We start from the raw sequence: 11,461 nt of genomic DNA, 5'->3' as shown, positions 1-11,461 counted from the left end.
AAAAAAAAGAGCTTATTTTGGCTTTCAAATCACGTCAGATCTTAAACTGTCCAGAAAGACTGTAAAAGGCCGCCTGGAAAAAGACCACCCTGGAATTAAACATCTCTGTCTCATATCTCCGAAGCACTTAAGTATGTTGCGATTCATTCCCTGATAAACCACCTGAAAGATTGTATCTAGCCTACTGAGGCTTACAGAAATAACAAATATTGGTTTAGCGTCATATCATCCAGCTACTACTCGTTCCTCCATCTTGAAACTGTCAGTTTATCACTCAAAGATGCTGAAATTGGAGGCCTGAGCTTGCAAGTAGAGACGGTTTAATAATTCTGAAAGAATTGGTGCTCATGTATACACATGGGTTTGTGCCCAGCTCCTCGTAGGTCTTGTGCCAGAAGGTGGTTTGATCTCATCTTTGCAACAGCCTTGTTCCCACAGCTGTGACTGTGTCCTAGCTTTGTATATGTGAAATGCTGGTAGATTAAGAACTTCCAAGGCATCAGAAAGTGTGGTTCTCATAGAGCCTGTCACCCAAGCAAAAAAACGTTTGAATAACAAGGTGCTCTGAGCACTTTGTCTACCAGACCACTGCCTCTTAAGCCACCAGTGGTCTTTCCAAAATTTCATCCAGATCCTTATTTCCCAAAGATTTCCACATGGATTTTTATACCTAAAAAGGCGACCCCTGCCTTCTTTATGTGTGTGTAAAGTATAATATTGTTTAAGCGATAACATGTAAGCTACTTGTCAAAAATGACTCCTGAATGTTTAGTCCCCATAGTAAAAGGAATTTTAGTCCCTTCCAAAGAGTGGATATTTGAAGGTTTCTACGCTGTGTAGGGGACAACCATAAACAAATACGAATAAAACACTAAAATTAAATTCATCTAATTGCATGAAGGAATTAAGGTTAGTCCCTTCCAAAGAGTGGATGTTTGAAGGTTTTTTCGCCCTGTGTAGGGGACAACCATAAACAAATACGAATAAAACACTAAAATTAAATTCATCTAATTGCATGAAGGAATTAAGGTTTTCTCGACAAACTCATAGTATAAAATATATTTTATTAAACATATATTTATATTTTTTGGCAATTATTTTAACAACTGTAAAAATATATGCCACTGCCCTAACGTAAACTACAAGCTACCGGATTGTAGTTCGAGTATACCCCCCTTCATTGGAATAAACTCCAATTTAGAGTTGATTTGGAAATTTACACATTCGCTATCTTTGGAGTTTACTGATAGATAATAAAATTACTCCTGAAATGAGGTAGTGAATTTGTCAGGAGTTATAATTACGTTGATTTTTCATAAATTATAATTTCATTTCTTTTCAAAAACTAGATTTTCTCATTGAGCAGTTGCATTCAATAAGGGATATAATCTTCAATAAAATTAAGTTACATTAAAATAGCAATATTAACAATCTTAATTAGCATGAGGCTAACACAAAAAAAGCAGAATGCTTGAAATGATAGAGGATTTAACCTTTATATCAGCAGATACCATCAAAAAAGTTTCTTTACTTGTTTATAGATTACCTACTCCTAGATAGTGAACCTGTTATTTGGAAAACCTCTTTGCCTTCAAAATACACGTGTTTTAAAAGTCGAAGAGAGGTTTTCTTAGATCTTTTGAGAAATGGGTGGTGTCAGGAAAAAAAAGGTCAGTTTAATTTGAAATTAATATGTGCATTGTTTGCTGGTTGTAAATCGAAAGTGAATCATCTAGTAAATTCAACCATTCGATAAATTCCATTTATTGTAACGAACAATCAGATAATTATCATTGTCTCGTGCTTAATTTTTTTTAATTTTACTACATTGAAAGTAACGAAAATTTGCAGCCGTGTAAAAAATTAACTCTGCGATAATTGGAAGTTATAACCAAATGAAATGGACTTCACTCAACGACTTGTTGAAATTCTTTAATTTTAATGTTTTGTTTCACCTAATGGTTCGTTTGTTTTTTTGTTCATTGTCAACCAATTTTTTTTTATTTTGTAGTTTACCTCCGGTGAAGGTTCTCAGTACTGGAGTAGAGCTACGGCACTTAGGAAACTCCAGTTGTCGTTAAAAGATTTTAGAAGATTATGTATTTTGAAAGGTATATATCCAAGAGAGCCGAGAAACAGAAAGAAGGCTCAAAAAGGCTCTACGGGAATTAAAATACTTTACAATAAGAAAGACATACAATTTTTAATGCATGAACCAATAATATGGAAGTTTAGGGAAAGTAAGGTACAGTATATTGAAATTTGTTTTTTTTATTATTACTCTAATTCTTTCCTCGGTAATGTTTAAAGCATTGCTTACATATTAAGTTGTCATATTCTTTGATGCGCCTAAAAAAATTCAACTATGGATATATTAAGCAGAGAACGAAACCTGTGTTAAGAAATATGAAAACATTTTAAATGAAAATAATTAGAGGCTAATAACCTCATTGCTTATTTAGGTCCTTGGACGAAAAATTGGCAGGGCGAAAGCGATGCGTAATTTCGGATTAGCAAAAAAATTAATGTATTCCCCACTTCATATTAATTTGGATCATATAATTAAAGAAAGGTATATTTTTTTTGTGGTAAACATTGTAAATGATATCTTAAAACAAATATTATTGGCATTTAATATCCAACTGCTATTTCAGGTATCCTACGTTCATTGATGCTCTGAGGGATCTGGACGATTGTTTAACACTTTGTACCTTATTTAGTACATTTCCTTCTTTAAAGCATATTCCAAGAGATCAAATGAACTTATGTCGCCGTTTAGTTTTAGAATTTATGCATGCAGTGATTGCTGCGAAAGCTTTAAGAAAAGTTTTTATATCTATTAAAGGATTTTATTTTCAAGCTGAGCTTAAAGGTCAATTGATTACTTGGATAATGCCCCACCAATTTGGATTTGAGGTAAATAAACAAACTTTAAAAAAATTAAATGAAATAAATGTTCATAATTATTTATTAGTTTTCCGTAGAAGTTTTTTTTTTAGTAATTTACTTATCACTTGAAGGAAATTTCCGCATCTTTAATTCTATGTTTTCTTTTGGCCTAAAAATTAAAAATAATTTTGACTATTGAGTGAAGTATGTGCAACGATTAGTCAGTGCAAAAATGAAGTGGCAACGTTTTTTTAGTTATTTCTGTTACTTTGCAAATACGGACTTCGGTGATGTCATCTTATTTTCCCATAACTTTCAATCCTTCCCGAACTTTTTTGCAACCATTTCTTTTTATTAACTAATCAAGTTGGCAGTGATTATCTTCTTTAAAATCACCAATTCTTTTTTTATAAAGTACCCTTCTTTGAGAAAGAAAGCATCCTGGTTTCAATCTGCCCGTTGCTTTCTAGTGTACTTCCTTTCTTCTGATGGTTCCTAGACTAACTTAGTATTTTCCTCAACCTATGCCACATTTTGTTTTCAAATCTAATGCTTGCTTTAACTTCTTTATTTTCTAGTTTAAATATGTGTTGGAGTTCTTACCGTAAATGTTATGAGAATATGACAATAGGCAGATTGGGAGATAATTGTACAGATATAGCGGATCTCGAAGTTTTAGAATAAAGATCCAATGATCATCCTTATTCATTCCGCTCTCAGAATTTTTTTCACTAGGTCTACTTCGGTTCGGTAGCAGGAGATTGTACTATCTACAACGCGTTGATAGTCTATTAATGAACAAAAAACTCCGAAGTAACAGGGAAACGGATTAGACGTAGATTATCAAATATTTGATGATTAATAAGTACATATTTGTAATTGAACAGGAAACTGGCCTGATTTATTTTGTCCACAAATGTGCAGTTTTTCTTTTTATAAACTAACTAAGGTAGCCGTGATTATCTTCTTTTAAATCACTAGTTCTTTTGATTAGAAGGACCCTACTAAATAGTACCTTAACTGTCCAACCCGTTGAGAATGGGGAAAGTCCAAAACTTTGTTGAATTAATGGCTTCTTCAAGAAGTGGAATGTATTATAATTTTTTTTTTTTTGGAATTCATAAATAAATGTTAACATCCCACTTATTATTAAGCCTACCTAAAAAATTTCCTCTATTTTTGTTATCGTTATCAAACCTTAGTTTAAAAATTTTATTTTTAGCCTCAAAGTAAAGAAGAAGTAGATTTTAAAATAATGTCGACATTTGTGCAGTTGTATATTGTGTTATTGGGCTTTGTCAACTTTCGCCTATTTCATCAGTTAAATTTAAATTACCCACCAAAAATCAAGTATTTTGCAGGTAAAGTAGTCACAATACATTTCCTACAATAGAAATCTTTGTTTTTTCTGTAATAACATTATTCGTTTTTAGATGGCGATAAAGAATTGGTAGACAAAGGTGCTTTAGAAGCTGAAAGAATTGCTGCACTCAATCTCCCTTTGGTACAAAAGCGGGATAACAATGAGCCAACTGAAGAAATTGAAATTGATACGTTTAATGTGGTTAGCTATATTCATAATTATTGCATTTTTGCACTTACATGATTACTTAAGTTTTTGAATAATTAGTTTATGTAGGCAGTTTCTACCATTCCCTCTAGAAACTGAGGCTTATCGTATTATATTTGTCACATTTAATCCAAGAGTAGCCAATTCATGTGAAATATTAATTAGCGATATGTCAACCATGTGAAAGTTATAAAATCCAGGCATAACGTCATATTAAAGCAGTTTTTTCTTTAAATAATTTTGCTCCAATCGAACTACGATTTTCGTGAGAAGGATTAACAAAGTAATGTTTCATTTACTATCTATGTTCACCCTTTCAGTAAAATTAACATTGTCACATGATTTATGAATAATTTACTGATGCATCATATAGTATAACACAGGAACTCAATTTTGTAGAAATAAATATCATGAAAGTAATTTCTGAATGTAATTATTAATTCAAAAAACGTATTAATGAATTGTGAGTAACTAACATTTTAATTCTAGGATGTTGATGGCAAATCATTGCTTGATGAAAACTATCCAGAAATCAATAAAATAAACAAGTTAAAAACATTGTTTAATGGGACCAAAATCTTCTTAAATCGAGAAGTTCCAAGAGAGCCTCTTGTATTTATATTAAGGTGTTTCGGAGCAGAAGTTTCATGGAGTAAATTATTGTTTGTTGGCGCCACTTTTGATGAAAGTGATGAAAGTATTACACATCAGATAATTGATCGACCGTCAATTGAAAAGCAATACTTATCAAGGTGGGTGTAATGAAGAAGCGAAATTGTATTAATGATGTTGTCTACCTCTACAATCAAGAAAAACTATAATTCGATCATATCTCAAATCCAAAATTTGTAACCATAAATGCAGACAGTACAGTTTTAACCGGATCTACACGCTTTACATTACAAAATTTTGGATAATCATTTCGTCATAAGAACGTTTTCATTTTAAATCTTAAATATTCATTTAAACATGAAGGTGCTGTGGGATTCATATTTCCTACAAAAATCCTTTTAATATTGTAATGCGAAATGTTGAAGCTAGTTACTTAACACAGTTCAATTAGCAATTAAATGTTTTAAGAAAACTTTTGAGTGCTGTAGTAGAAAGTGTTGGATGTTCACATATGTTTAAGAAGTATTGTGATGGTGCATATTTTTTTTTTATTTTGTGTTTTTACTGGAAATATACTTTTGAGATACTCTAACATGTAAATGTTTTTAAAAAATGGTCTGCATTCTATCTGAGCCGCAGAGTTCAAATTTTTGCTACTACTGAACTCGATATTAAACTTTTTAACAAGTTCAGCTATCATACGTGCCAAGTTACTGAATAGATTTTCCAATATTATTATTATTTTTTATTATCCATCCCTAGTTTTCATTAATTTCGGTAAGCTTACTGCAAACATATTGATCGATATTTCTCAATTATTTGCTAATTAATATTTCTTTTAAGGCACTAATAGGTGAAGGGTGTGCCTCTAAAGTTCCAATTCGTCGAATGTACGACTTCATAACCCGTTTTAATATTTACGGCCATTAATATGTAAGTAAAATTTCAAATTTGAAGCAAATGGGTAGACAGGTGTAATAAAGGTATGTCTGTCGAATTCTCTTATCTCTCACAGAACTTCCTAATTATGGTATAAAATAATCTGCCAATGCGATTTATTTGATTTTTTTCTTCAGTCATCATCGCTCCTGCACTATTTCAGGGTACTTGAAGGAATCCACCGTCTCTAGTTTTGTTTATGCAGTTTCAATTTCAGCAATTGTTTCTTTTAATATTTCTTATTTTCGGAGAAATGGCCTCAATGCTCTCAGTCTTCCAGAAGTATCGTTTTTAGTGAAGGTAGCCAAGGTTGTGCCTTTTTTCTGTGAAAGTGATATGTGAAGGTGCATATGTTCACTGTGTTGTTGGGAGTGCAACAAATGGTTTTGCATCAGCCATCCCTTCAGGGATTGGGATTTATTCAATATTCATTTGAAGATGAATGTTGATTGTAACTATTTCTCGGGATTCTGAGGGTTTTTTGACGCCATGCATCATTCAAGTTATTATTATTATTTTTATAAGCATAAATTCGTAAGTTTCATTTAAAAAACTTGCTGAAGAGAAAGTAATGAGTTAACCAAATTTGTTTATAATGTACAGTTTTTTTTTTGTTTTTTTTAAAGATATTATGTACAACCTCAGTGGGTTTTTGATTCTGTGAATGCGCGTGAATTATTGCCCGTAGAACAATACCTAATGGGATGTGTGCTTCCACCTCATTTATCTCCTTTTGTAGACGAAACTGATAAGCAGCATTATATTCCTACTTCAGAAGATCTTAGTATAAAAGGTTAGTGTACAGTAATATGTAAACTCTAACTGAACTTTTTATTTTTTTCTTGTACGCTATATTTCCCAAACTTCTTCTATTTAGAATAAAATTATACATAATTCAAGCAGCAATAACTTTGTTATATATAAATATTTTTTTAAAAAATTTTGATTTTAGTGGAATATTTCCTAGTCCAGCACTTTTCCCCAAATATTTATTTATATGTAGATGTAATTTATTTTTTATTTTTTTTGCTCCAGAAAATGATGAAACAAACACTCGCGATAATGAAATTTCTGAAGATGAAAATGAACCAGAACGAGAAGAAGAAAGTAGTAATGAAGAAGAAGATGCTTCTGTAAATGAAAGCATTCCCAGCGACTCGGAAAATTTAGAAGAATCTAAACGAAGAATAGAAATGGTACTATTTATTTATTTATTTTATTTTTTACTTTTTCTTTAATTTTAGGATCGTCTGAGGTTGTTGTCTACAGCTTTCTCTCTATTATGCCTACCGTCTTACTATTTTTATATATTTTTACCATAGAAAATATTCCCAAAATTCAGGAGACTACTAAATTATCAAAGGTATATTCTCTTATATTGTTAACTCAATATTGTCAATCGTACTGACTGTAGTAATGTATGCACTGACTGGAATGGACTAAATATCCTGGATATTAGATTAGGTAAATAAAAACTTACATACATCATCAATAGTCAACGTCACAGTCCACCCTCTATATCGGCCAAGCAGAGTTATGTGAACTGCTCTATCCTAAGTAAATTTAAATAATTTACGAAAATAAAGATCCTGAGTGAGGTTACTTTCTCTTTCTGCAGTCCCCAAAATTCTAAGTTAAGAAACAGTACATATGAATGATACAAGTCACAAAAATAAAAGTATGAAACAGAAGTGATTGTTTTTTTTAAAAAATCGTTAATATAACATAAATCTGAAAGCCAAACAGTTTAATAAAGTTGTGTTTTTAGTCAATAGATTTTCAACCTCAAAATGTTTGTAGATTATGTAGTACTTACAGCTGTATATATATTTATGTTCTCTTTGCCGAAAGTCTTCTCACAATAATCTATAAATTTTTAAGCAAAATAAATCATTTTCCACTGAAAACTGTTAACGATTTTCCATTTATAGCATTAATTAAATTTGAGTTTTCTTGCTAGACAAGGAAGGTCAAGTATTGTTGTTGTTTTCACTGGACAACAATTTCTTTTGCTTAAGAATTTATAGATTATTGTGAGAAGATTTTCGTTAAAGAGAATATAAATATATATACAGCTGTAATTACTACCTAATCTTCAAAAAGTTTGGAAACTGGCTGCTTCAATTTAAGTCAGAAGTTCGTAATGAAAGGTTTTAAGAATATTTGTGCATTTATTATTATTTTTGTGTTTATAATTATTTTTGTACTTTTTATTTTTAGAAAAAGAAAATGGGTGTCACTGCAGGAAAAGTAATTCGAGAGGATCCACTGGATATAAAAAAAGAAAAGATTCAAGAATTCAAATTAAGAGAAAGAATGGTGGAAAAGAAATACAGAGCTTTATATAGAAGTATGAGGCAAGGGCAGGCATTACGGCGGCGTGATATGACCGTCTTGAAAAAGAAAAGAGAATTATTAAACAAAAAACGGGCGTTAAAAGCAGAAGAATAAATATACAAAAATGCAGGAGTCCTTGGAAAAAGGAGGAAATTAACGAGTTCATTCCAGTTAAAACAATCATGAGATACGTGTAGAATTATATTTCAAGATTACAGAATGGAGTTTAGTAAAGTATCTTGAGGTAGATTGGCGTGATTGCAAAGGAGTTTGTTATAATTTATTTCGAATTTAACAAGTGGAAGATAAACAAATGGGTGAAGGCCGCAACTATCAGAACTTTTGCTAATACGACTATCGTGCAAAGATTTTATTTAGTTAATAGAAAAATCAAATTTTTTTTTTCATGCCTCTTCAAGTTGTTATATTTGTACATTTTTTGTAAATTATTCTCATATCAACCTCTAGAAATACTTTTCTTTTTAAATCAAAATTTATTTATTTCTCGAATGACACATGCAGCAAGTTTAAAAATTAAGAAAACTGTCGATAAAGCATGGTTTTCTAGTTTCACTTTGTAGATGATTTGCATTTCTACCACCTCCTACCTCAAAATGACATTTGTAAGAAATGCATACAACTTAATTAGTTGAAATGTATGCAATTGGTCATGCACATCTCTCAATTCCACATTGTAAAAATTGAATTTTATACTTCTATCCTTAAATTAATATTTAAAAATTTAAGTATAATAATTAATTAAAGTCCATTTTTCCTGGAACTTATAAGAAAGACGAACTAGGAACGGTAATAATAAGCTATTCTGGATGTAATGTCTCCACGAATCAAATAAAAATAAAGTCGCTAATTTTATCCGTTGTAGCTCTGCTATTCTTATGTTTTTTTTTTCTGACCAGTTTCAAATCTTCATCTAGCATCTGGACAAAAAGTGCTAATGGAACTGGACTCTGGGACAGGTCAGACATTTTATACATGCAGGATTGTAAGGGTGGAGCCAAGAAAGGCTATTTTGAAACCTGGTCAGTTACAAAACCGCCAAAGATAGAATTCACGTTGATGGATGCGAGCTATACTGTTATAGGATGTTTATGGTAATGTTTTCTCTAATTATGCCCGAAGTGTTCCTTGTGGGTGGCGACCTTTACAAAAGCACCACAATTTGCCAGGTTTGGCATCCCTTAAGTAGTTAAGTTACTGTTAATAGCACCAGACAGTCATTTTAAGATTTTTGTTCGAGGCAAAGATGAGAAAAGTAGCCTAAGGTGCTAGGCCAGAATCAGCAAATCCAAATCAGGCACAGATGACTGGGTATATTAGAGGACATGTGTGTAATGTGGTTTCTAAAAAAAGCTCCGGGCGCCAATAACCTTAGATGTTGACGCGCCTTAAATCATTTAAAAAAAAAAAAACCTTTCATTGAATATAGAATGTTTTCTTCTGTGTTAGTGGAATAATTACACTTGCATAGTAGTACAAGTACCCACTTTTGGTGTAGAGAATAACTGACAGTTGCTTTTTGACTGAGTGATGGAGGTTGGCCATGGTTGTTTAGTGATCTCTGACTTCGTCCTCTGCTCTTCTCTAAGTGATCTGCCAGATAAGGTTTACGCTGGTGGGGACATGTTGGGTCATCAGATTTCTGGCTTATGAAAAAACATCTGATTTTGTTCTTCTAGAATTCACTAAAAAGAGTAATGTGGCACATTCACTGATGGAGTTTAAAAGAAAAAAACTATTCTAGGTTCTGGAACTGATATTACTAGAACCTAAAGGTAATGTCTAAATAAGAACTTTGTATGATTTTTGTATTTCTTAAGTGCTAGTCAATACGTTCTTATAAACAAAAAGACTAATTATAAAAACCTCTTTTTCGGGGAGCTTGAAACGTGTATTCCGATGTCAACACTCGAGAGGCAAAAGAAGTAAAAGCTTTTGCAAGATTAGAAATAAAATGTTTTATAGTATTTTTGCCATACATATTGCGAAACTATTATCGAACAACAACACACTAAAGGACACTATCAAAATAATTTTATAAAAACAAAAATTAGAGAAAGTGTAACAACGTTGTTTACATTCATTCAGTATATAAAAAGGATGAAAAATTAATGATCTACCATACTCTTACTTCACATCATGAAGACTTTGGTAAGTAAATTCATAATTTTCATATAATGGATTTTATGCTAATAAGAAAACATAATTTCACTTTAAATTAAGAGATTACAAACTTCTTAATATTATGACTAAATCTTCTTAGTTTCTTTACAACACCTTTTTTTTTTGTTATCTGCTATCTGCTTACATATGTGTGTAGTAATTTATTAGATTTATTTGAAACATTATCTAGAAAAACAATTTTAGATAGTTCTAAAATAATTTAGATCTAGTTTTTAGAAAATTCTAAAATTGGACATAATTTAAATTTACTGCGTATAATGGGACGAATATAGCGAGCCATAGTGGCGCAAACAGAGAAAACAGATTTTCCTTTCTCCGAAAATATGTTTTCAAACAATATGCTAATTGTATGAGAATTATATTTTTATTTTGGAAATTCAAGCTCTAAGGCAAAATTAAATGGCTTAACACGTTTACATTTGTACGGAAACTTTAGTCTATATGTTGTCTGCATCCAAAGATTTTAATTAATTAAAAAAAAAAGGGCGTAAGTTTAGATTAAATAACGGAGTTCGGCCAGTTAGCTTAGGCCTCTACCACTTAGGGCGTATATCTGTTAAGGTTATCTTCTATTTGCTTAGAAATTTAATGGAGGGTTTAAAGAGAATTCTTTGGTAACAATATTTTTGCTTCAAGTGTAATAAATAAAAGATGTTTATCACATATTGGCTGTACACTGAGTACACCTTAAGATGACCCAACATAAAAATGGCTGTCTTGCTATTATGGGGAAGCTAGTGTTAAGAAATTAAATATCAAAGATTCAGTTGCATTTATTAAATTCAATAGTTCTGTAGGAACGAAAGACGTTTTCTATTGAGAATTATAATTGTCAATCTGAACAGCTATAGTTCATGTAATTCTTTTGATATGACAATGTTTGCATTTGTAAGGGAAGAAATTTTCTGCCGT

At 31.3% G+C, this 11,461-nt stretch overlaps 1 protein-coding gene across 1 annotated transcript; it reads left to right on the top strand.

Moving 5' to 3' along the window:
• Positions 1–1,541: 1,541 nt before the first annotated feature.
• LOC141452940 (pescadillo homolog) lies at positions 1,542–9,229 on the top strand. The gene is made up of 10 exons (XM_074125538.1): positions 1,542–1,670; positions 2,012–2,245; positions 2,463–2,572; positions 2,655–2,916; positions 4,112–4,250; positions 4,323–4,453; positions 4,949–5,211; positions 6,637–6,803; positions 7,046–7,206; positions 8,231–9,229. Exons 1-10 carry the CDS (start codon positions 1,647–1,649, stop codon positions 8,459–8,461), a joined length of 1,722 nt encoding a protein of 573 aa, XP_073981639.1. The 5' UTR covers positions 1,542–1,646; the 3' UTR covers positions 8,462–9,229.
• Positions 9,230–11,461: the final 2,232 nt, after the last annotated feature.

The sequence above is a fragment of the Rhodnius prolixus genome, unplaced genomic scaffold (genome assembly GCF_049639745.1).
Source record: "Rhodnius prolixus isolate KJV_2025 unplaced genomic scaffold, Rpr scaffold_3, whole genome shotgun sequence".
Classification (NCBI taxonomy): domain Eukaryota; kingdom Metazoa; phylum Arthropoda; class Insecta; order Hemiptera; family Reduviidae; genus Rhodnius; species Rhodnius prolixus.
Note: the sequence above shows the minus strand (reverse complement) of the source record. Positions and strands in the feature narration are given on the sequence as shown.

Bases quoted from the DNA above. Each gene is read 5' to 3' on its own strand.
- LOC141452940 (XM_074125538.1), top strand. From the start codon at position 1,647: ATGGGTGGTGTCAGGAAAAAAAAG. The intron at 2,246-2,462 runs GTACAGTATATT...TTGCTTATTTAG, and splicing joins GGAAGTTTAGGGAAAGTAAG to GTCCTTGGACGAAAAATTGG. The intron at 6,804-7,045 runs GTTAGTGTACAG...TTTTTGCTCCAG, and splicing joins AGAAGATCTTAGTATAAAAG to AAAATGATGAAACAAACACT.